The following is a 26,641-nucleotide window of genomic DNA, read 5'->3' as shown; positions in this document are numbered from 1 at the left end:
TTATAATTCAACATCTGTATACACTACAGCATGCTCACCATGAAAGGTTTAGTTTTCCTCTGTCACCGTACAATTGACCCCATTTACTGTTTTGCCCCCCGTTTCCATCTGATACACACCAATCTGAAGTTTGTGTCCACAAGTTTTGTTTCATTTGTTTGTTTTAATATTCCACATATGAATGAAATTATACAGTATTTGTCTTTCTCCATCTGACTTATTTCATTTGCATAACACCCTCAAGTTAAATGGTGTGTGTGTGTGTGTGTGTGTGATATTTCACGTGATTATAATATAAGGCTTGAGATGTGACTTGGGAAAGCCAGAGGGAAAAAAATATAGAACCCACCAAATATTATCACTTCCTGGCAAATTGGCAAGGGTCAATCAATGAGCAAGAGTTCCAGGAAGGATAACATAAGAAAGTGTGCAACTGATACTAAGTGTGAGGAAGATCCTGGAAATGTGGAAGCTATGATGGCTGGGCAGCTTCCTAAGGAGGAAGCTAAGGGGAGCCTAGGAAGGTGGAGTATAAAGATTGAGTCTGTCCTTAGAGACCACTTCATTATGACAATGTATTCTTTCTCTCCATTCATCACATGTTCCTCCTGCTACAAGACCAGCTCACCAACACTGTCTTGTCACAGAGGCACACATTGCCACTGGTTCCAGTCACAAGGCATACGGACACTCTGGATTTTGAGATTCATTCTTTGCATGGTGTGGTTGGCTTTATCCACATGGGAATACATGGGGAAGCCAAGTTTCCCCAGAGCCTGGATCTGGGCACAGATGACATGATAGATGAGATGGTGTCCTCGGTACTCAGGCACAGTGCCTGCCATCCGCAGCTCTCCTGTCTGGTCCATCATGGTCCAGGACACAGGGGTCCCCTCGGGCCCCAGAAGACAGAAGGAGGGGAAGGTCTGGATACAGCGCTCGATGAATCTCTGGCTCCTCTCATTGCCCCCGAAATGCCAGAATTTATTCACCAGGGCAGCATGTGTGACATCCAGGGATGAGAGTTTAAACATCTCTTGGTTGCTATTGGGAACAAGGGAAAAGAACAGCCCAAACATCATACATATTGTGAAGTATTGCATTTGTTAGCACACAGACAGTGTCATGAGGCAATGAGGCGTACATTTAAGGGTTTGTGCTATGCCTAGGTTCATCAACGGACTACTTGTGTGATTTGGGGCTGATTACTTAATCCCTCATTTCCTTTATTTTGTCATCTAATAACTAGGGATGATAATGACACCTCCCTCCTAGAATCATCATAAGGCTTACATGAGCCCATGGATATCAACACTCAGAACCAGTACCTGGCAGATAGTAAGCACTCCACCAAAATTAGCTGCAATTGTTTTATTTGGCCCTGGCCATCACCCTACAAGCTAGATAGGGTAGGTGTCCTTATTCTCATTTTACGTAAAAGTCAAATATTTCCAAGAAATTAAACAAGTTCCCTGATGCACATGTTAATGAGCTGTAGGTAAAACAAGAGCTGAGAATCATGGACTCTTAGGATGTTGGTGGCAGAGGGCCCCTGGCCACGGTGGGGAAGCTCAAGTCCAGAGAGGGGCAGTGATGTGGAGTGTAGGCACGCCCCGAGGCACAGAACACTGAAGTCTGAAGGCTTCTGTTCTGGTATGAGGGGCTTCAGCAAGTGTCTTGGAAAGAACCCACAATGTAGAACTAGAAGATGGAGACTCAAGGCCCAGTTATGCCTTGACCTTCCATGTGACCTGAAAAGTGATTTTTTTTCACTTGAGCCTGGTTTCTGGCAGGAGACAGAGAATATCTCCTACCTTGTCTATCTCATGGTATGGGCAAGAAAATCAAATGAGTTGATATATTTGGTGGTATCTTTCAGGTGGAATTTGCGATGCCATGTAAGTAAAGCTTCTTCAATGATCAACAGCGGGAGGAAGACCAGTGTTGCTGGGGAAGTAAGCAAGGGAGATGAGGTCTAAAAGGTAAATGAATGCTGGCTCTCGTAAGGCCATAAAGAAGTTCAGAATTATTTCCGGGTGAGACAGGAACACTAGATCTTTTAAGAGAAGAGGGACATGTTCTAATTTTTGTTTTTTAAAAGATTAGTTTGGGTGCTTTGCAGAAAGTGGATTATGGGGAGTCTAAGCAAAAACTGGAAGAGAATTTGGGAGGTGTAGTGTGCTGAATGGTGTGTCTACTCAAACGTATTCCCACCTGGAACCTGAAAACATCACCTTATTTCAAAAAGGGTATTTGCAGATGTAAACAAATTAAAGGTCTCAACATGAAATCATCCTGGACCTTAAATCCAAAGACAATCCTTATACCAGACAGAATAAAAGACACACACAGAGAGGAGAAGGCCATGTGAGCACAACATCAGAGACTTGAGTGATGCAGCCACAAGCCAAAGAATGCTTAGAGCCACCGGACGCTGGAAGAGGCAAGGAAGGAATCATTCCATCACGCTGGAATCACTTTTCAGGTCACATGGAAGGTCAAGGCATAACTGGGCCTTGAGTCTCCATCTTCTAGTTCTACATTGTGGGTTCTTTCCAAGACACTTGCTGAAGCCCCTCATACCATAGAGGCTTTGAAGAGAACAATGGCTTGCCGACACCTTGACTTCAGAGAATAAATTTCTGTGGTTCCAAGCCACCCCAGTTTGAGGCCATTTTTCACAGAAGTTGGGAAATGAATGCACGGGCTCCTGAGAGATATGAGCAGTGCAGGATGGTTGCTGTCAGACTTACATGGAATCATGTGTGCCCCCACTTGGCGATAACTTCTTTGCACTCAGCAGGGAAGGAGCCAATTTCTTTGCTGTCAGATGGATCATATAGAGGAAGCATTGTGTTCGCTTGACCTGACTCTGTTTAACAGCTACAAGATTTTCTATCACCTCATTCAGGTTGGATTGTGAACCTAGATGAAGAAAATAGGAATAGTATGAGGTATCACTCTTTCTTTCTATGTTGCCTAGGGGCTGGAAAGTTTGTGGTTTAGAGTCCTCAAAACCCATGTTCAATCATGACATGGCCTCTATAGGATCGAGGCTAAATCACTCCCACATTTTTTAAATTAAAAATTGGGACAACACAGTACAATCATGACTATCCAAGGTGATGAGGTATAAATGTGATGACCAAAATGTCTCAAACAAGCCTATGCGCTGCATGCAGTAGGTTGTTGCTGCAATGGTTTTGAGAGGGTTGTATTTTCCTCACTACCATGATTTTTCCTCCTGATATGACTCTGGGTTTAACCATGAAACTTGTTTTAGCCAGTGCAACGATAGTAAATGTAATTTAACAAGAAGCTTGAAAAGGGATGGTGCACTGAGTCTCGCCCTCTCTTTATTTTCTTTTTCTTGCATTCTTTCTCTACATTTGAAAACCCTGTGACTTCTATACGTTGCCCAATCCATTTCTGCCAGCACAAGCAAAGCCAACAACAGCCAGGCCTGAGTCTGTGGCTAACTAGTCCCACCAGCTCATAGACAACCTCCTGTGGATAGCAGCCGCATGGATGAATCTAGGGGGGACTAGCCGAAGAATCACCCAGAGGAGTCCCATCTAAATTGCTGCCTCATGCCTGACTGGCGTGGTTCAGTGGTTGAACCTATGAACCAGGAGGTAACAGTTCTATTCTCGGTCAGAGTACATGCTCAGGTTGCGGGCTCCATCCCCAGTGGAGGCATGCAAAAGTCAGACAATCAATGATTCTCTCTCATCATTGATGTCTCTGCCTCTCTGAAATCAACAAAAATATATTTTAAAATATAGATTGCTGCCCCCACCAAATTGTGAGCTAATAAATTATTGCTGTTTTAAGTCACTGTGTCAGGATGGTTTGAAAACCAAATGATAAAACCAGACATAGAGGGTGCCAAGCACTTCTCATTCAAGATCTCATTTAATCGTTCAAACCCTCTATGTTTTAAATACTATTATAATCCTCATTTTTAGCCAGGAGGAAACTGATCCACAGACAGGTTGTTACTTACCCTAGATTACATAACTAATAATAGGCTTAATGGGGTCTCAATCTTAGGTAATATGAGTTCAGAAACCACTAGATTTCTACTTTATAAATATAATAGAATGATAAAACAGATGAGACAGAGGGGAAGTTCTGCTCCTATACTCATCATCCTTAACAGACCCTGGAAAATAAATAATAAGTATTTAGCTAGTAAGGAGTTATATTGCTTATTATTTCTTTGCAAACCCCATGCATTCCAATTTTCAGGTTCTAATTCACTGTGAAGGTGGTGGCAGCTGAGAGAGAGAGAGAGAATGGATAGCAGGCCAAGTGTCTGGGGCATGAAGTAAAGATATATGGGATGTAGGGGTGTTATTCAAAATGAAAAGTGACTCTAAAGGTATAGACATAGAAAATCCCAGCAACTGGCACACATTCCAGTATCCTTACTTTGAATCTGCAAATGTTGTTTCCAGTTGATGACTTCTGGTGAGCCAAGGAATTCATGAGAATTCTTGGGGTCTTTGGAGTAGATTTGGTAAGTATTGGTGTAGTGATCAAGGTCATCTACCATCTCCTGTTTGGGTTGGGAAAAGTAGAATCAACCAAAATAATTGTAGTTTGTGACTGCCATATGTGGTTGTCAGTGTTCAGTTATACTATGATATTTTAAAGTACTAAAATATTAGGTTTTCCTGTTGGTGTATTACCTTTATTGAAGAGAATGATTTATAATTAGGTCAACTCAAGAACTTCCTTATTCAACTAACAATAAAAAATATCCTGAATAAACTATTCCTAAATAAACTATTACTTTAAAATTTCAAACAAAAATGATCAATTTAGAATTTAACATTTCTTTCAAAAAGCACAGGAAAGTCAGACTTTTAGTAAAATGTCTTTTGTACAAATTTATTCTCTGGTAGTAAACGTTAGTTCCACTGGTTCCAGTAAAAAACAATAGCAAAAAGAAAAAACCCAAACCAAAGATGCTTTGTATTTCCTTCTTGTGATTTTTAAAACCAATCACAATAGGGAAATAATCACATTGTACCATGCTATGCAAATTCTTAGGAACAGGCAGATGCAATTGTCAGATATTTCTAAACATCAATAATGATTTTCCAAATAAAGATGAAATATTGCTCTCTCCCTGCTCCAAATAAAATAAAGTTATTTATTACAAGCAAAATCTTTAGCCAGAGGAATAAATCTTGCTCTAGTCCAAAGATTTTTAGAACATGTGGCCTGTGAACATGTCTTTATCAAATTTGATGGAGGTAACAAACTTAGAATACCCACCTATAATTGATGAAACTAAAGGAAAGTTATAAGATGAATAAGTTCTGAAGATCTAATGTACAGCATGATGATTATAGTTAGTAAATACTGTGTTATATATAATTGAAAGCTGCTAAGAGAGAAAATCTTAAATATTTTCACCACAAAAAAGAAACTAATTATGTGACCTGATAGAAGTGTCAGCTAAAGCTATGATGGTGATCATTTTGCAATATATGTGTGTATCAAATCTATATATTGTACATCTTAAACATACACAAGTTTATATGTCAATTATCTCTCATAAAGCTGGAAAACCTTATTTTAAATACTTTTTTCATCAATTCTCATCTGAGGATTTTTCCCCATTGATTTTTAAAAAAATCTTTATTGTTGAAAGTCCTCCATTGATTTTTAGAGAGAGTGGACAGGAGGGGGAGAGACACAGAGAGAAAAACATCAATGTATGAGAGACACATCAATTGGTTGCCTCTCGCACAGTCCCCAACTTGGGCCAGGGATTGAGCCTGAAACCAATGTATATACCCTTGATTGGAATCCAACCCACGGCCCTTCAGTCTCTGGGTCGAGACTGTAACCACTGAGCCAAATCAGCTAGGGCAAGATTGTATTTTTGACAGTTACTCAAATAATATTTCTCATTCAGGTTTCTATCAATAATTCAAAGTCTTTATTTTTCAAATTATTTAATTTGTTGAAATTTACAAGTAATAATATGTTTAATATTAATATATTTATATTATTACTTAAATTATTAAAATATAATTATACATTTTTTAGTTATAAAATATTTTAACTATTTAATTTAAAAAAATTATCACAATATGTAACCAACAACTCCAACCATGTCTTTTGCTTTTAAATTTCCCTAATTCACAAGTGTTATTTTAGACCTTATGCCGCTCAATTGGTATTTTGTTTGCTTTGGATGAAGAGTCCTGCCTTGACCTTCTATAAAAAAGTCTTATTTATCTTTAACATGTAGTTCTGGTAAAATTTCCTCCTTTTTCTGCAATCTCTACTACATATAGTTTTTTTTTAAATGCCTTGTTTTATTGACTTTACTGATGGCAGTTGGTTACAATACCATGTAGCCTCTCAATGGGAAGACAGTATCACAAGAAGTTGTGAGTTAGCACTAATGAGTTAACTAGTGGTGTGATTTCAAGGTTGGTATTTTTATTTTTTATTTTTTCTTGTTTCATTGGCCATATTTTTTCTTTTTCTATTTTTTAAAAATCTTTATTGTTCAGATTATTACAGATGTTCCTCTCCCCCCCCCCCCCCCCCGCTAGCTCCCCTCCATCCTGTCCCCACCCCACTACAGGCCCCCTCCCCCCCTGCACTGACCTCATCCCTAGGTTTAAGCTCTTTGTCCAATCTCTTCCCACACCCCCACAACCCTTTCCCCCTGAGAATTGTCATTCTGCTCCCTTTCCATGTCCCTGCTTCTATTACATTCACCAGTCTGTTCATCAGGTTTTTTATTCATTTGATTTTTAAGTTCACTTGTTGATAGATATGTATTTGTTGTCACTTTGTTGTTCATAATTTTTTATCTTTACCTTTTTCTCCTTCTTCTTCTCCTTAGAGAATACCCTTCAGGATTTCATATAATACTGGTTTGGTGGTGATGAACTCCTTTAGCTTTTTCTTGTCTGTGAAGCTCTTTATCTGACCTTCAATTCTAAATGATAGCTTTGCTGGGTAGAGTAATCTTGGTTGTAGGTTCTTGCTATTCATCACTTTGTGTATTTCTTGCCACTCCCTTCTAGCCTGCATAGTTTCTGTTGAGAAATCAGCTGACAGTCGTATGGGTACTCCCTTGTAGGTAACTAACTGTTTTTCTCTTGCTGCTTTTAAGATTCTCTCTTTGTCTTTTGCCCGTGGCATTTTAATTATGATGTGTCTTGGTGTGGTCCTCTTTGGATTCCTTTTATTTGGGGTTCTCTGCCCTTTCTGGACTTGTAAGTCTATTTCTTTCACCAGGTAGGGGAAGTTTTCTGTCATTATTTCTTCAAATAGGTTTTCAATATCTTGCTCTCTCTCTTCTTTTGGCACCCCCATAATTCAGATATTGGTACGCTTGAAGTTATCCCAGAGGCTCCTTACACTATTTTCATATTTTTGGATTCTTTTTTCTTTTTTTGTTTTTGTTTCTTTGTATTTCAAATCTTTGACTTGATTCTTGAGATTTTCTAATCTGCTATTGAATCTCTGTATATTATTCTTTATTTCAGTCAGTGTATGCTTAATTTCTGATTGTTCCTTTTTCATATCCTTGAGGGTCTCACTAAATTTCTTTGGAGGTTTCTAGAAGATTCTTGGGTAACCTTATAACTGTGGTTTTGAACTCTATATCCAGTATTTTGCTTTCTTTCATTTCTTTCACTTGTGACTTGTTTCTTTGTCTCTGCATTTTGGCTGCTTCCCTGCTTGTTTGATTTTTCTATGTACTGGGTAGCTGTTAAGTCTCCTTGAGTTGATAGAGTGGCCTTGTGTGGTAGGTGTCCTATATGGCCCACTGGCTCAGCCTCCCCAGTTACCTGAGGTAGACGCTCTTGGTGCACCCCTTTGTGGGCTATTTGCACAGTCTTGTTGTAGTTAACCCTTGATTGCTGTTGGTATCACTGGGAAAAATTGACCTCCAGGCCAATTGGCTGTGATGACCAGCTGTGTCTACACTGGAAGATCTGTTGCGCAGGAGAAACCCTTATGGAGCAGGACTTGCTTCAGTGGGGCTTTGGTGCTCACTGAGTCTGCCCCTTGAGTGTGTCTCTTATGGATGTGAAGAGTTGTAATCCAGTATGGTCTCACTCTGACCACTGGGTACACTGGCTCTTGGATCTCCAAGGAGGTGCAAGGTCAGCCACTGTCTGGGGTTGCCCAGCAGGAACTACAGAGATATCTGGAGATTCCTCCTCTTTGTATGGGGTTTGGAAGTATGCAGACGAGGCCCAGCTGTGAAGCAAGGCAGGCTGCTGCTGCCGGGCCTTGGGCCTACTTTTGGAAGTTCTGGGGCCCTCTGACCCAGCTGCAGTTTGACATGTTTTAGGTGGAAAAAGGACAGGCCATTCATATGCAAAATCCACTGTGCACAGCTTGGGTGGGGTTGTAAATTAGGGGGGGCCGGGGTCTCAGGGAATCACCAGGGCGGAGCAAACAGCAATGGCTGCCAGTCAGCCCTGCACTGGAGAGGTCCCTGGGTCCTGCACCTCTGAGAGAAAGCTGCCCTCACATTCCTGTCCTGATACCAGACAGTTCAGTTTCTCCCAGTATGTGTCTGGGTCCCCAGAGTCTCGCCCAGAACTGGAGTTCAGAGCAAGTGGGAGCTTGTATCTTCCTCCTGATGAAAAGAGCCAGCACTTCCCATGCCTCCGCACCCCTTACCAGTCTCAATGTGCTTTCTTCACCTCTCTAGTTGTGGAACTTCCACTCAACCAGCTTTCCCCGTGGTTCTTGGTGGTAATTGTTCTGCCTTGTAGTTGCAATTTTGATGTGCTTGTAAGCGGCAACAAGTATAGGTGTTTACCTATGCCACCATCTTGGTTCTCTCAAGGTTGGTATTTTTAAAAGATAGGAAATAATTTTTCCCCATACGTTAAGAGTTAAAAGTGTTGATTCATAACAATAAAGATGTCAAGTCTGATAATTTTGCTTTAATATCTTAAACCAAAGATCAGGCTTTTGTCTATGCCCTCAACATAATCTTACATTAGCACAACCTTCCATTGGGTGTCTCTCTTCCCATAAACAAGATGCAAGAAATAATGAAGGGTGCTTGGTCTTCAGCATCACCAGAATGCTGTTTGGGGTCCTTTCTTGAAAACAAATTAAAACAATGAATGAGTATGAAAAAGTACCATATAGCCCGGCTGGTGTGGCTCAGTGGTTGAGCATTGACCTATGAACCAGGAGGTCATGGTTCCATTCCTAATCAGGGCACATGCCTAGGTTGTGTGATTGATCCCCAGTGAGAGGCATACAGGAGGAAGTTAATCAATGATTCTCTCTTATCTTTGATGTTTCTATCTCTCCCTCTCCCTTATTCTCTGAAATCAATAAAAATATATTTAAAAAAGAAAATGTACCATATGTAGTTTTAATCAGCTTTCCACATGTGTTACTTCTTTTTTAAAGTTTACTTTTCAATTAGAGTTGATGTTCAATATTATTTTATATTAGTTTCAGGTGTACAGCACAGTGGTTAGACAATCATTATCTCATTCAATTCTCCTGTTGCTGCACATTTCAGACCATGCTGCAATTTTTCTGTGGATTCATCTGTATTCTCTTCCAGGCTGTGGAATTTTTGAGGACAGGGACTGTTCACTATTCCTGAGATTCATTTCTATATGCCCAGGTCTCCCACATTGCCAATGCAGATAAACACCTAGCAAATACATACATAGATACACATTCATTCCATATCTGACACCTTACCTGCTCCTGAGGGCGGACAACTACTGTATTAAAATCAGGCCACTTGTCCACCAGAGCCTTCAGCTTGAAAGGGTTTCCCTGGTTCATGTGGAAGATAGTCCCATAAACCTGCAGCATTACAAGAAAGTGGGAGGGTCAATATACAGGGGTTGGTAAAAGTAGGTTTACAGTTGTTCATCTGGAAAAAACATGCAGGTTATGATTATTACAATAGCTTTATTAACTCTATTTCACGTACTCACAACTGTGAACCTACTTTCCCCACCCCTGCATTAGAAAAGAATGGTAAAGTAACTTGTTTGATCAGGGCAGGTTTATTTCTATGAAATCATGGAATTTTATCATGGAAAGGTCTCTAATGAGTATTTCTGCCAAATAATTTTAAGTTTTAGTGTTTTTCCTCAATAAATGTATCCTTTATAAATATATTCACATTGTAAAATTTCAGACTAATAAATTTATGAATAAAAATCATGAACTCTCCCATTGTAGAATTTAATACACATTTTATGTAATGTATATCAACTGTATCTCAGTTTTTAAAAAGGTGAAAAAATCTTTTAATAGATTGCCTACTATTTATGTACATGCACAACAAATTTTGCAAAATTAAAAAAATCACATAAAACTCTCAACAAGATGGGAATAGAATGATCACACCTCAACATAATAAAATCTATATATGATAAACCCACAGCTAACATCATACTCAATGGGCAAAAACTGAAACCATTTCCCCTAAGAACAGGAACAAGACAGGATGCTCACTCTCACCACTCCTGTTTGACATAGTACTGGAAGTATTAGCCATTGCAATTAGACAAGAAGAAGAAATAAAAGGCATCCAAATTGGAAAAGAAGTAAAGCTGTCCTTATTTGCAGATGACATGATATTGTACATAAAAAACCCGAAACACTCCATCAAAAAACTAATGGACTTAATAAATGAATTCGGCAATGTAGCAGGATACAAAATTAACACCAAGAAATCTATGGCCTTTCTATACACCAATAGTGAACTTACAGAAAGATAGACTAAAAAAGCAATCCCATTTACCATTGCACCAAAAAAATTAAGATACCTAGGAATAAACTTAACCAAGGATGTAAAAGACCTATACGCAGAAAACTACAGGATACTGAAAAAAGAGATGAAGGAAGACATAAACAGATGGAAGAACATACCATGTTCATGGATTGGTAGAATTAACATCATTAAAATGTCGATACTACCCAAAGCAATCTATAGATTCAATGCACTCCCCATTAAAATACCAACGGCATATTTCACAGACCTAGAAAGAACTCTCCAAAAATTCATCTGGAATAAAAAAAGACCCCGAATAGCCACAGCAATCCTGAGAAAGAAGAATAAAGTAGGAGGGATCTCATACCAGATTTCAAACTGTATTACAAAGCCACTGTTCTAAAAACAGCATGTTACTGGCACAAGAACAGACATATAGATCAATGGAATAGAATAGAGAACCCAGATATCGACCCAAACCACTATGCTCAATTAATATTTGACAAAGGAGGCATGAACATACAATGGAGTTAAGACAGTCTCTTCAATAAATGGTGTTGGGAAAATTGGACAGATACATGCAAAAAAAAATGAAACTAGATCACCAACTTACACCATACACAAAAATAAACTCAAAATGGATATAGGACTTAAACATAAGACGGGAAACCATAAAAATACTCGAGGAATCCACAGGCAGCAAAATCTCAAACATATGCCGAAAGAACTTCTTCACTGATACTGCCCCTAGGGCAATGGAAGCTAAAGAGAAAATAAACAAATGGGACTACATCAAAATAAAAAGCTTTTTTACAGCAAAAGAAACCATCAACAAAACAACAAGGAAGCCCACAGTATGGGAGAACATATTTGCAAATGTTATCACTGATAAAGGTTTAATCTCCAACATCTATAGGCAGCTTATACAACTTAATAAAAGGAAGATAAATGATCCAATAAAATAATGGGCAACGAACCTAAATAGAATCTTTTCAAAAAAAGACAGAAGGAAGGCCAAGAGACACATGAAAACATGCTCAAAGTCACTAATTATCTGAGAGATGCAAATTAAAACGACAATGCGGTACCATCTCACACCTGTCAGAATGGCTATCATCAACAAATCAACAAACGACAAGTGTTGGCGAGGATGAGGAGAAAAAGGATCCCTTGTGCACTGCTAGTGGGAATGCAGACTGGTGCAGTCACTGTGGAGAACAGTATGGAGTTTCCTCAAAAAACTGAAAATGGAACTCCCATTTGACCCAGTAATCCCACCCCTAGGAATATATCCTAAGAAACTAGAAACACCAATCAGAAAGGATATATGTACCCCTATGTTCATAGCAGCACAATTTACAATAGCTAAGATTTAAAAACAGCCTCGGCTGCCGAAACCGGTTTGGCTCAGTGGATAGAGCATCGGCCTGTGGACTCAAGGGTCCCAGGTTCGATTCCGGTCAAGGGCATGTACCTTGGTTGCGGGCACATCCCCAGTAGGGGATGTGCAGGAGGCAGCTGATCGATGTTTCTAACTCTCTAACCCTCTCTCTTCCTCTCTGTAAAAAATCAATAAAATATATTTTTAAAAATAAAAATAAAAAAAATAAAAACAGCCTTGGTGCCTGTCAGCGGATGACTGGATCAGAAAACTATGGTGCATCTACACAATGAAATACTATGTTGCCATAAAAAAGAAGGAGTTATTACCATTTGCAGCAACCTGGATGAAATTGGAAAACATTATGCTAAGTGAAATAAGCCAGTCAATGAAAGAAAAATACCACATGATCTCACTCATTTATGTATAATGAAGAACATTATAAACTGATGAACAAAAAGATAGATACAGAGGCAATAAAGCATCAAACAGACTGTCAAATTATAGCGGAAAGGTTAGTGATAGGTGGGGGAGATAAGAGATCAACCAAAGGACTTGTATGCATGCATATAAGCATAACCAATGGAAGCAAAACTCTGGGGGGTGAGGGCATGTATGGGATTGGGGTGGGGAGGGGCAATGGTAAGATATGTACACATGTAATACCTTAATAAAATAATGGAAAAAAATTACATAGATGTGATATTGAAATATTTTCTCCATTGAATAAATACATTCTAGTCATATTTTCCAATAAATAAAAATAATTTTAATGACTTCAGAACATTCTATGACATGGATGAACAAACTTTATTTTTTAAACTTTTAACTTATTCACATGAAGTGGCAAAGAAAGTACAAAGAGGTTCCATAATATATCTCTCTTGCAAAGAGGTGACGTGAACTAAATGAGATGTAGCGTGAGTGAATTCCTGACCAGCTGGTGTGGCTCAATGTTGACCTATGAACCAGGAGGTCGTGGTTTGATTAAAGGTCAGGGCACATGCCCTGGTTGCCAGCTCAGTCCCCAGTAGGGAGCATGCAGGAGGCAGCTGATAATACTCTCATCATTGATGTTTTCATTTCTCTCTACCGCTCCCTTCCTCTCTGAAATAAAAAATATATATATTTTAAAAATAGATACCTATTAACAGCTCATTCTCTTTCCCACTCTGTCACAGAAGATGCTACCCTTGTTTCCCTGAGATTGTCCCAGTCTCACCTTTAAGGACTCAGGAAGGCTCTTCCTCAAGGATTTTTCTAGCATCTGCAGCATCTGTGGACCCTGCAAGTGGAGCATCTTGGCAGGTATTTTAGCCTAGAGGGAGGATCAATAAACAGCCAGGATGTAAAAATGCTGAACCCATAGGAACTAGATCCACACACCTTTACCTGAATCTTAGAAGGTAACAGGTAAGATAAGTGTGCCCTCTTCTAAAGTAACTGCCTTGGGGGAAGAGAAAGTAGAGCCACTCTAGATTTCTAGCCTTACTCTGAAGGAGACAGACCATAAAAGTTCTGAGGGAACTACCAGGGAGAAACAAGAGTAGCAGGTTCTATGCTAATGCCCACAACCTTCTTCAGTGCCCTCTATTGGTGTTACCCACACTGAAGTCCTCGGTAACGCCAAGGAAGGAGGAAGTTGGCAGAAAGCACCTGGTTCTCTTTCTGAAAGTTTTCCCTTCACTTTCTGACACGACCCTAAATTTTCATTTAATACACATTTATTTTAACAAACAAATTATATAAATATGCTAATGAGTCTTTGGGAATCAGGTTGCAGTCAATGATTAGCCCAATGTCACCACTAGCAAGCTCTGTAATCTTCAAAAGGTTACTTACCCTCTTTGTACCACGGTTTACTCATTAATCCTAATGAAAACAGACTCTACCTAGAAAATTATTGTCTCTTTCCCATCTGCAAGCTGGTGGGTGAAGAAGCTAAAGGCAAGATACTAAGGAGAAGAAACCTGGAGCCAAGAAGGCTGATGCTGGTGACAAGGTTAAGAAGGGTAACCCCTGCCCTAGCTGATTTGGCTCAGTGGATAGGGCATCGGCCTGTGGACTCAAGGGTTCCAGGTTTGATTCCAGTCAGGGGGACATGTCCCGGTTGCAGGATTGATTCCCAGTAGAGGGTATGCAGGAGGCAGTCAGTCAATTATTCTCTCTCATTGATGTTTCTATCTCTCTCTTTCTCTCCCTTCCTCTCTGAAATCAAGAAAAATATATTTAAAAAAAGAAAGGTAACCCCAAGATCAAGACAAGTAAGAAGAGGAAACCCTATCCTGGTCAGAGGAATTGGCAGATATTCCTGGTCGGCTATGTATGCCAGAAAGGCCATGTACAAGTGGAAGTATTCAGTAGCTAAATCCTGGATTGAAACAAAAAAGGAGAAAGTTCTTGCTACTGTCACAAAACCAGTGGGTAGTGACAAGAAAGGTGGTACCCAAGTGCTTACACTTTGCAAAATGCCAGATACTATCCCACTGAAGATGTGCCTCTAAAGCTGTTGAACCATGACAAGAAACCAGTCAGCACGTGAGAAAACTGTGGGCCACCATCACTCCTGGGACCATTCTGATCATCCTCCCTGGGCACCACGGAGCAAAAAGAGTGGTTTTCCTGAAGCAGCTGAGCAGGGGCCTTAATGTCTGCAACTCTGTGCCTTAATTAAGTTCCTCTGCATAGAACACACCAGAAATTTGTCATTGCCACCTCTACCAAGATGGGTACCAGTGGTGTGAAAATCCCAAACATCTCACTGGTGTTTCCTTCAGGAAGAAGGAGCAGTGCCAGCCCAGACACTAAGAGGGTGAGCTCCTCAACACAGAGAAACAGAAATATGAGAGGACAGAGAAGTGGGAGGTTGATCAGAAAGCCATGGATTTGCAACTTCTGCCAAAAATCACAGATGTTCCTCAGCTCCAGGCTACCTCCCCAATGTGGTTGCTCTCACCAACTGGCTTTATCTTCACAAACTGGTTTCTGAAATTTCTTACAAAAACCTAACTGAACACCTTATTGGTTTAGAAATAAAAAGAAAATCATAGGGATGTTTAAATGCGTTAACACATTTTAAGTGCATAGTAGAATATCTAGCATATAATAACTTAAAATCATTATTTTTATTACTATTATTAATATCATTTCAGCTCAGTCCATTGGATTTTTGTGGCGGTTGTGTTTTTGTTTTGTTTTTTTAAGAAATGGGGTGTGTCTTTAACCTAGCCCACAGTGTGAGTGCTTTCAGTGTGAATCGTGTCCTGAGAATAATACCAACACTTACGTGAGTAAAAAAGCCCATGGAAATTTCTTAGTAAGTGTCTGGTACAGAATAGTATTTGTGTGTCATGATTATCATCATTCTCTGAAGGAAGCAGAGAAAAGATTGTTTGATGTATTCAGCCCTTTAGTGCTGAGCACTCTGGCTACCCAGAACTCTGGCCAGGATGTTCTCCTCTCTCCTTATTTCTTTTCTTCTCCCCTTCCTTCCTTCCTTCCTTCCTTCCTTCCTTCCTTCCTTCCTTCCTTCCTTCCTTCCTTCCTTCCTTCCCTCCCTCCCTCCCTCTCTCTCTCCTCTCTCCCTCTCTCTCTCTCTCTCTCTCTCTCTCTCTCTCTCTCTCTCTCTCTCTCTCTCTCTCCTTTTTTATTTCTTTGTTTAAGAAGCCAGGTCCTGTGGGAATGATTAGCTACTTATGTGATTAGAGACTTGTACAGATGGAACCAGTGGTGGTCGCTTTCAATGGGAAAATATTTCTGGTTCCAAAAATCTCATATGCTCTTTGGCACCTGCTGTTTGAGCAGGTTGAAATTGTTTGCACAACTAAGTGTTCTTGACGTTTCCATGTGCATGTGTTCTGTCTCACACCCTTAGTTGCTTGCCAGCCATTTTATCCTCTCCAAGGCTACTCCTGAGTTTGGGAAGAGGACAGTCTTTGCTGGCATCATGATTTTTGTTGTCTCTTTTAAAAACAGCTTAAACACTGAGTAATTTAAATGGACATAATTAAAAGCATGTAATGTGAACAAGTCTACAGATTTGACAAGTTATAAGCCCATGAAACCTTCATCTTACTTAGGAGAGAGAACATTTCCTTCATCCTCAACGTTTCTGAAACTTGCAGTGGCTCTAAAATAGCTTATGTGAGCTTTCAGCCGTGGCAGTGGGCAAAGTCCACACAGAAGGAGCTTTAGACCCAGTCTTCCCCTTACTGAAAATGTTTTTAAAAGGGACAACGCAAACAAGGAAAATGAGTTGTAAAGAGTAGTTTTATAAAGCAGCATCAACAAATAGGAAAAAATAAGACACAGTCTCTTTTGTCACTGGGATAAGGTTACATAAATTATGACCTATTAGTATATTGCATCTGCAAGGAGCCATTAACATAAGAACTATAATACAACACAGGCATGCACAAGGGACAGTATTAAAACAAAAGGAGAAAATGTGGAACAGAAAATAGTACATAGTTTTTTATTATTATAATATATAAACTGTTCTTATACATATCCAATATGCAATATACATGAGAATTTTAAGAATATAGAAAATAAACTTTAGAAGGGAAAAGAAAATACTTAAAGTATTTTATAAGGAAAAGAAAAATTCTACTATCCAGTTAATATGAATACATATTAACTTGAGAATATGTATCCATTTGTTTTTACACATTATTTTATTTTTTATAAAAATAAGACATGACATATGTACAATTTTTTAACTTGTTTTTAAATTTAAAATAACATATTCCATGTCATCAAATATGTTTAAAAAATGAATGTTAATAAGTATCTATATATAGTGAATATATATTTCATTATTACAAATAATAGATATTATATTTTTATTATTTCATTGCATGCATGTACCATACATATTTTGAACCAGTCTCCTATTGTTGGACATTAGGGTTGTTAACTGTTTTTCTCTATTGTTAATAATTTTCTGTTGAACATATTCTGTAATTATACATATATCCATGTTTATATTTTCTTAATATAAAGTTTTTTGAAGTGGAACTGCTGGATGAAAAGCTTATTTTTAAGCTTTAAATAATATTCAAATATATTAAACAAATTTTAAAATTTAAAAAGCCCATTTATGGTCAGAGCATTATAGATAAAATCTTTTAAATTACCCCCCCCCACACACACACACACACATGATTTAAATGAACAGTACATCTGGTCTGAATATTTTCTCTCTGATTTTAATAGAGTACTTTATTCTCCTGGTTAACATTTATCCAAGGAACAAGCTGCCTCCTTTAGACTGTTTCCCCAAGGAAAAACAAAATAATGTCTGCATAGTATCTCTCTACACGAGGTGCTAAATTAATGTTACTTGGACCAAGAATCCTTTCTTGTCAATGTTATTACCTCTCCCTTCACCCGCCAGCTTCCAAAATCCCTTCATAACATTTGTTTGTTCAGAATGGAGAACTGACTTAGTCCTCCTGAGAACTTTTCCACCGTACATCTGTTGTGTACATAGTAGGTGCAGAAACGTTGGCTCTCAGCGGGAATAGATTCCCTTTCCTATGGTCCAAGTATCACTAAATAAGCTCAACACTTCGCTCTAAAACCACCAAGGTCCTTTGTTGTAGGAGAAAGGGAGAAGGGGGGGCGGTGTCACAAAGCAGTGGGTTTTTTTTTCCAGTGAGATGAGTTCTCACCTGGAAGGTGAACTCCACGCAGACTGGTCCCCAGAACAAATGAGAGCAGCAGACTTTTTCAGAATATAAAATCCCCTTTATCCTTGCATGCACAGCTCAGACCTGCAAAGCGTGTTTTGGTAAATTTTATACAGAAATCATTAAGCTGAAGCTCTTAATGTGGACCTTGCTCTTTGTAGAGCTGGGGGTGGAGGACGGGGAGGTGGAGAGCTTCTGTAAGCTGGTGTGGGATCCAGAGGCATTCAATTGTTCTCTTTGGGTGGCATATTCAGAGAGCTGGTTCTCCAAGTTTGGGAATCTGGTTGTGTCCCAGGGTTGGATCCATTTACTAGTTGTTTGTCTTTGTCCAGTTGTCTAGTCTTTGTGTTTCAGTTTCTTCATCTGCAGGTAGGGTGAATAATGCTACCCATTCTTACTAGTTTCTGGTATTTTCTTTCTTTTTTTTTTTTAAGTTAAATGAGTTAACATTTGTGAACTGCTATCAGAAGTAATAGTGAAGCATCCATCTTATATAAAAACTGCTGTTTGAAATTTTAACCCTGCTATTTGGCTTCTGTAAATGCTTGCTTGCTTAAATAATAAGGAAAATAAGACTACTCCCAATTCAGAGAGGCCATTAAACCTTCCCCGGACAAAATTATCAGTGCTGGCACCAGGCCAAGCCTTTGGTTGAGGTCTCAAGGCCCTAGCACATAGGGGCTCTTTAAGAACTTGCAAAGGGGGCCAGAAACACCCCATATTTGGGAGACAAAGAAGGTAAAAACATATAAATAGGGAAAGTTCCTCCATGTTGGGGCCCAGAATTTGAGAGACATTTTCCTCTGGACCGGCGCGTAATAAATGTAACTCCATCTCTCTAAGTATTGCTTGGTTCTTCTCCAGTTTTCTGTAACAATAGTATTGTTCTATTTTTTTTTTAAAGGATCTAGGGTCCATGAGTGTAAGCTTGTTTCAATGCCATGGAACTGTAACTTATGATCTGTGTGTTTGTAAATTTTATGCTTCATTTTAAAAGATAGAAAGAGAAACTCTCTGTGTATTAAACTTCCCGAGTTATTGTATGTCCAAATTTTTTTTAAAAATTGTCATTCTAACTAAATGCTGTTTTGCCATAATTTCTAATGTATTTAACATTTATTTTGTTAGTAAATTTTCTTTATTCTTAATTTTTCAATTACATTTGGCATACAATATTATATTAGTTTCAGGTGAACAACATAGTGTATAGACATTTATATAATTTACAAAGTTACTGCTCTGATCAGTCTAGTACCCATCTGACACCAAATATAGTTAATACAACATTGTTGACTATATTCCCTATGCTGTACTTTATTCCCAGAGTTTTGCCTTCCTGTATGTTTGTAGGCTGAAGACCTGGAACTTCAGCCTACAAAGATATTGCTTCTTTGTTTACTAGGTACCTGGAGCTGCTGGTGAGAAGTCTGAAGTCAGCGTGATTCTTAGTCTTCTGACCATAACCCATCTCTTCCCTCTCTCTGGAACTTGTAAGAATTTGTCTTCATCTCTGGTGCTCTGAAATTGCACGGTAATATGTCTAATGAGTTCTTTACACACTCAGTCTGAAGTGCGTTCTTTCAATCTTAAGACATTCTTCACTTTTGGAAAAATTTCTGCTTCTTCTGCTAAGTCTGCCTTTTCCTTCTTTTAAATTACTGTTACCACTCCATTTGTACTGTTCTCACTCTCTAGAATGCCATTTAGGTGGATGTTCAAACTTGTCAGTGTTGTTCAGTTCTCTTGTCTTTTCTTTCGTATATCCCATCTCGTCTTCATTTTGTGTTATGATCTGCTAGATCATCCAGCTTTCTAATTATCTGTCAATAGTGTCCACTTTGCTACTCATCTGTCTACTGAGAATTTTTTACTGAAGTTCCATTATTTACTTTCCAAAATCTCTAAGTGATTCTTTCATATGCATGTAGCAGGAAATACGTGATAGTCTTCTCTTTGTTCTATTTTTCCTGCAGCAGGTGTGAATTCAGCCACAGGTTGAATCTGATGCCTCTGTTTTCCTTGCCAATTCTTTAGTCATTCCTGGTTTTCATTTTATCTTTGAGTTTGAGAGTTCCTCTCCACACCTAAAAAAATGTCAGTTGTACGTGCCTGGTATTTTGGGAAGATGGGATGGGACACATTGCAAGACATGACAACAGATTGCCATATTTTGTTAAGACCCTCTGTTCTTCCAAGGGTCAGAGACTCTGTTCCTTCCCATCCCCAGTATCTCTCCTCACTGCCTCACACTAGCAAAATGCTTAGCAAAAATCAGAATGGAATCAAGGGTCAACGTGCCAAGCTTTGGGTAATCTAGCTCTGATCAATAATAGGCCTGAGTTGGGTTTCCTCCAACTTGTGTGTTGACTCTCGGCTGATCCTCCCCATTGTGCCTTCCTAGCAGACATTTCACATGTAAGATAGGTGGTGGATTCTTGCAGTTTCATTTCTCCCTAACCCCGATCTTCACTCTCCAGCTTGTAGGAATTCCCCAACACCACTGAAGTATTAATGAATTCTTCTCTTCCCTGTCTCTTATTGATGTTAACTTAATCATTAAATGAGGCTTAGGCAGATGATAACTAGACTCCACCTATAATATTGAGCCAATTCTCTAACATGCATTTCTACAATCCTCTTTATATCTATTTTTACAAGTGCATATATTTAACTGCATTTTTGAAATGAGAAATAAAAACATAGCATGCTAATGTAATTTTCCCAGTATTTTCCAGTGAGTGGCTGAACTACACCCAAAGGTTAGACACACTCCTGACCTCTAGTTCTTCCTTATTACCACATTACCTAGTGCAGTAGATTTGGGCACTTAAAACAATAATCTGTAGTTCCACTACATGTAGCAGTCACAAGTCACTTTCACATGCAGTATGTTCTCTTTTCCCTATAAAAACTCTCTCTCTCTCTCTCTCTCTCTCACACACACACACACACACACACACACACACACACACACACACACACTAGAAGCCTGTTGCATGAAGGTACATGCAATAGGCCTTCCTTCCCCTGGCTGCCAGCACTGGTTTTCCTCCGGCACCCATGACCCGGGCCGCTGTGGAGCCAAGCCTTCAGCCTTCAGCGGAGCCTTCAGTCTTCAGTCTTCAGTATTCAGTCTTTGCTCAGGCAGAGCCTTCAGTCTTTGCTCCGTGCCTGCATATGCAAATTAACCAGCCATTTTGTTGGGTTACTTTGCATACTTACTCCCGATTGGCTAGTGGGCATCATGGAGGAATGGTCAATTTGCATCTTTCTCTTCTATTAGTGTAGATGTATATACCAGAGAGGGAAGAAGAGGGAGAGAGATTGAAACATCAATGATAAGAGAAAATCATTGATGAGCTGCCTCCTGCACATCTTTCACTAGGGATCGCGGCTGCAACACTGGCATGTGTCCTGACTGGAAATCAAACGATGACCTCCTGATTCATAGGTCAATGCTCAAGTACTGACCTATGAATATGCATACCAGTTGGGCCTTACAAAAGCTCTTGATAGAGCACTATTATTTACCCCAGGCAGGAAATCCTTGATATTAAAACAAATAAGAAAGTTACCAGAGACAATTGAGCTATGTTAGGTAGACTTGGGGTCTAGAAACTTTAAGTCTTTAGATGGACATGAGGGTAAATCCTGAGGTATTCTGGATATTTTTCTACCATCTATATCAAACAAGAGGCACTCAGCATGCCAAAAGTTATCCAAAGATATGCATCAAAGACTGCAAAGTCATCTTGTTTCACATAAAATATCTTATCTTCATCTTTAAGGACATTGGATTGCTCCTTTAAAAGAACTCCCTACTAAAGTTAGCATCCATGAGCTTTGTAAAAGAAGCAACTTGGTTGGGACCTCCAGCTCAAGAAAGACTAAGAAATATTACAGATGTGAGAGAAGTTGAGAGTGAAATAATAAATGAATGTCTTAGGTGAATGGCCTGAGCCTTTTCTAAAGCAAGTAGATTAATCATAGACCAATGAATTCCTCACCAATTCTTGAAGAATTGAAATAATCAGAGAATCTGTTTCATATTTTTTCCATTTCAGTTATAATAATAAGGGAAGGTAGCATGTATTGTGGACCAGACAGTGGGCACTGAAATTTATATGAATTATCTTGTTTAATTATTTTAACAAGTCAGTGTTAGTAGGCAGTGTTATTCTCATTCTACTTATGAAAATTTTAAGATACAGACATTCTTATCTCTAACACTATTTTTATCAGTAAAATAACTATGACTTCTTTGAAGAAATAATTGATTCTGGTTTCCTGCAGAGAGTTATAAAATAAATGTGAACCATTTTATGTGTGAGAAAGCAAGAAAACTTTCAAACATTAATGAGGTCATGTCCAACTAATTTAAGAATCAACAGAATAGGGGGTTCTATTGGTGAAAGTTGCAATAATGGAGAGCTATGACTGTCATTGAAACACATCAACTCTATGAGGCATTATGAGTCCACAATTATACACAGACAATGTGGTATTATTAACTTATTTATTGGATCATTGAAAAATGTGAAAATCAATTAATCCTATCCACAAGATAAGGCATTTTTAAAATTTGGACCTTTATTTTATAAAATTACAAATCCTTAAAATTACAATAACACATTAAACTCCACTTTCACTTAGTCTGCTGTGTTCCACAGTATATCCTATTGATTTCAAAATGTCATGAGATCTTGTCTTTTGTGCTGATGTCATGAGTGCAGTGTGCTCTCCCTTTACCTGACCCTGAGGTCCTTCTCCCTATTTCAGTGTCATCAGCCTATTCCTCCTCACTGACCACAGGTACTTCTTGGAGTGGGTGTGCTTATCTTGTCCACTGTAATCCTTCCTGCTCTTGACAAAGGCACTAAAAACTAAAAACAAATGGCAACTTTCATGTGTGGAGGTCTCCAGCTTAGCTCATAAAGCACTTTGAAGAATGCCAGATTGTGTATGCTACTTACCTTGGGCCGCGGGGGAGGGGGAGGGATGAAGGGGACTCATGACAAGTAGTTGTAGAGCTGGGCTGGTGCTGAGCAGCATAGACAGAAAATGTGCCCTTAAATGTGGGGCCATGAGGACAGTAAAGATGTCACTCTGAATAGAAAAGATCCATTAGGTCAGATTTCAAATATTCCAGTTGAATATACATTATGGGCAAGACTTATCACTCAAAGGTCAGTGCTTTTCCACTGCACAAGACTTAATAGCTGAAGATCCCCCCCCCCCCCATTTATTAAAAAAGAATCTCAGGTGCTCTCTAGTTGTCAGGTTTCATGGCAAAGTTGTAAAAGGGTAGTTTGGTGTTTGGCTATTGCACTGTTCAATGACAATATTTATGTAAGTTTTGAGAATTTTTTATGATGGGCCTAGAGATATTAGGCTAAGTGAAGTAAGTCAGATAGAGAAAGGCAAATACCACACAATTTCAACTTTATATGGAATCTAAAGAACAAAATAAATGAGCAAATGAAATAAAACAGACTCACAGATACTGAGAACAAACTGATGTTTGCCACATGGGAGGGTGTTAGGAGGTTCGGTAGAAAAGGTGAAGGAATTGAGAAGTACAAATTGGCAGTTACAACATAGTAATTCATGAGGATGTAAAGTATAGTATAGGGAATATATATATATATACACACACACACTATAATATATATATATATACACATATATCCCTATATATATATATATATATAACCCGTAGCTTCCATGACCAGGACAAACAAATGACTGTTCTGTCCCCCCGGACCTCAGGCTCTGATTGATCAGAGGATGGCTAAAGGGGGAACCGGGGTCCCTCAGGCTCTGATCAATAGGTGGCAGTGGCAACTGGTGAGTGCTGGAAGGCAGACCTTTTGGTCCCTCTTCTTGGCACTCAGACTCCAATCAATCGGTGGCAGAGATCAGGTGGAACTAGGCACTGGCTTCCTTAGTAGTCCTTCAAGTTCAATCTCCAAAGGATAGGACAGGCACCAGCGGATCAGCACTGCTGGCATGATCCCAACTGTGCTGAAAGCCTCCTGGAATTTGGCCTCGGGCACTGCGTCCACTTCCCCTCCCTAAACACTGCACAAGGAAGGAAGAATACTGCCAGCAGTGCCATGGGCAACCAGAGGTGACTGCTCTCCCCCGAGCTTCCTCCAGTCACTTGAGCCTCAACAAGGAAGAAATGTAGTAAAAAACAAAAACGGATGACCAAAAGAATGTTGCAGTCAACATTTGGAGTCCGGCTCAGGAGAAAGGAGAATTCCATAGTTGGCTAATGTCAAGATGTTTCTGAGGGACTGCCTGGTGTGTGACAGTTGTGTGACTGCAGAGGAGGAAGTCCAAGTTTCTCAGCAGAACACCAAGAAGTTCTTCCGAGTTCTGAACCTTAATAAGAAATGTGATACCACACAGCACACGGTGCTGGCAGTGTCTGTGTGTCCTCAGTCTCTGCCTTCTTTTGCTGCTAAATTCAGCCTCAGTGTCACTGATGCATCCAGAAGGCTCTGCGGCTTCCTCAAAGGCCTTCGAGCACATTGTCTTTGACATGAAGATAGCTGCAGACTTCAGTATCCTGGAGAGTCAGAAGGAATGTGTGCATTGGTACTGCCAGCACCATGAGAAAGAGCCCCGGCTACCCATGCTGACCTTCGCCTACCCCGGCTGGGTCCAATATGCAGAGTGTGTGCTGGGTCACCCCATTACCCCCCACCTCTGTATGGCCAAGTCTCCCCAGCAGATCATGGGCGCTCTGATGAAGAATTACTGCGCCAGACCGCAGAACCTGTTCTGAGAAAATATTTTCCAAGTCATTGTGGCCCCGTGTTATGACACTAAATTGGAGGCCCTTCAAGAAGATGTTCCCACAGCTTTGCATAGTTCCCAGGGTGTTGACTGAGTGTTAACCCCAGGTGAAATTGTCCCAATAATGGAGCAAAGTGACCTCACCTCGATTGACGCTGCCATGGACACTCTGTTTGGAGACATGAAGGAGGAGGAGTTGAGGCTCCAGAAGAGTGGCAGCTCCAACGGGTACCTGGCGCACATCTTCAGGCACATGGCCAAGGAGCTGTTCAATGAGGATGTGGGGGTGCTCACCTACCACACCCTGAGGAACAAAGACTTCCAGGAGGTCACCCTTGAAAGGGATGGAGAGGTTCTGCTATGCTTTGAGGCTGCTATGGCTTTTCGAACATCCAGAAGTGGTACTGAAGCTGTAGAGGGGCAAGTTCCCCTGCCACTTCGTGGAGGTCCTGGCCTGTGCCAGGGATGCCTAAGCAACAGGGGCCAGACCCAGGCGGAGGACAGGCATGCAGATAGGGTGTGCTGCAGCAGATGGAAGGCATCTATGCTGCCATCCGGTGAGGCCCCCAGAGACCAGTCTCCATGTGCAGCAGCTGTACCAGAAGTGGCTGGGAGGGTGGTAACTCCCCATTGGACCAGGCAGCCCTGCACACCACCTAGCATGGCTCATGGCATCCTGCCAGGACATCAAGTGATAAAGGTCCAACAGATGCCCGGCCTACAGGCCGCCTGAGGAAGGGTGTCAGATGCATGAAGGAAAGGCTTAGCATCTCTGTCATTGCTTTGGTTTCAGAATTCCCTGCTCCCCAACTGTCTGCTCCCTCCCTCTTATTGGCACTGTCGTGGTCACATGGGTGCAACTGGAATATTGTATCTTGAGAGGATTATCCTCATGTATGTATCCTTTTATCTGATGATGCAAAAATCCCAAAGAACAAGAATGGAGACAGTCTACTGTCCTTTAGGCTTAAAAAACACCTCGAAAGTGTCCTGGTAAGAGCTGAGACTTTGTTCTGTTCATACACCTCAGAGATTGGATGAATAAATGGCCCGGTTTGGCCCTGACTTTACCCACTTATGTTACTCTTAAAGGTGTCTTTGCCACAATGTGAATAAACTGCCACCTTTTGGAATAGGGGCTCATATGAAATTCTGCATTCCCAACTTTTCTTGAAACAGATGTATGGCCAGGGCAGGTGGGAAGCTTGTCTTCCTCCATTGACGGGAGCAACCCAAGCCTCCTGCTCTCTCCAGCTCCGGGGCCGCCGCCATCTTGTTTGGGCTAATTTGCATACTCACTTCTGATTGGCTGTGGATGTACCTGAGTGATGGTTAATTTTCATGTTTCTCTTTTATTAGTGTAAATTTTCTTTATTCTAAATTTTTCAATTACATATGACTTACAATATTATATTAGTTTCAGGTGAACAACATATTAGTAAGACATTTATATAATGTTTTACGAAGTCATCACGTTGATCAGTCTATTACCCATTTGACATCAAACATAGTTAATACAACATTATTGACCATACTCGAGGCCAGGTTCATGAAATTCATGCATGTGGGGGTTGTCCCTCAGCCCAGCTTGCACCCTCTCCAATCTGCAACCACTAGAGGGATGACCAACATCCCTCTCCCAATCCAGGACTGCTGGCTCCCAACCGTTCGCCTGCCTCTGCCTGATTGCCCCTAACTGCTTTTGCCTGCCAGCCTGATCACCCCCTAACTACTCCCCTACCAGCCTGGTCGAAGCCTAACTGGTCCCCTGCTGGCCCAATTGTTCCTAACTGCCCACCCCTGTTGGCCTGGTCACCCCTAACTTCCCTCCCTGCTGGCCTGATTGCCTACAACTGCCCTCCACTGCAGACCTGATGTCCCCCAACTGCCCTCGTCTGCTGGCCCGGCTAGTCCTAACTGCCCTTCCTGCTGGCCTGATTTCCCACAACTGCCCTTTCCTGCAGGCCTGGTGCCCACCAATTGCCCTACCCTGCAGGCCTGGTCTTC

At 40.3% G+C, this 26,641-nt stretch overlaps 1 protein-coding gene and 2 pseudogenes across 1 annotated transcript; 2 read left to right on the top strand and 1 right to left on the bottom strand.

The window, feature by feature from the left end:
* Nucleotides 1-641: 641 nt before the first annotated feature.
* On the bottom strand, nucleotides 642-13,437 carry LOC103292664 (glycine N-acyltransferase-like). Its single transcript, XM_008148902.3, has 5 exons — nucleotides 13,360-13,437; nucleotides 9,730-9,837; nucleotides 4,435-4,561; nucleotides 2,754-2,925; nucleotides 642-1,044 (listed from the first exon to the last, which is right to left on the bottom strand). The coding sequence occupies exons 1-5, from the start codon at nucleotides 13,435-13,437 to the stop codon at nucleotides 642-644; spliced, it is 888 nt and encodes a 295-aa protein (XP_008147124.1).
* Nucleotides 13,438-13,935: 498 nt separating this feature from the next.
* LOC103292753 (60S ribosomal protein L6-like) lies at nucleotides 13,936-15,187 on the top strand (annotated as a pseudogene).
* Nucleotides 15,188-24,115: 8,928 nt separating this feature from the next.
* LOC103292665 (nuclear prelamin A recognition factor-like) lies at nucleotides 24,116-25,294 on the top strand (annotated as a pseudogene).
* Nucleotides 25,295-26,641: the final 1,347 nt, after the last annotated feature.

The sequence above is a fragment of the Eptesicus fuscus genome, chromosome 13 (assembly GCF_027574615.1).
Source record: "Eptesicus fuscus isolate TK198812 chromosome 13, DD_ASM_mEF_20220401, whole genome shotgun sequence".
NCBI lineage: Eukaryota > Metazoa > Chordata > Mammalia > Chiroptera > Vespertilionidae > Eptesicus > Eptesicus fuscus.
The sequence above is the reverse complement of the archived record's forward strand: the minus strand, read 5'-3'. Positions and strand labels throughout refer to the sequence as shown.

Bases quoted from the DNA above. Each gene is read 5' to 3' on its own strand.
- LOC103292664 (XM_008148902.3), bottom strand. From the start codon at position 13,437: ATGCTCCACTTGCAGGGTCCACAGATGCTGCAGATGCTAGAAAAATCC. The intron at 9,838-13,359 runs GTGAGACTGGGA...GTAATGCTGCAG, and splicing joins GCCTTCCTGAGTCCTTAAAG to GTTTATGGGACTATCTTCCA. The intron at 2,926-4,434 runs GTAAGGATACTG...TTCTTCATCTAG, and splicing joins ACAACATTTGCAGATTCAAA to GTTCACAATCCAACCTGAAT.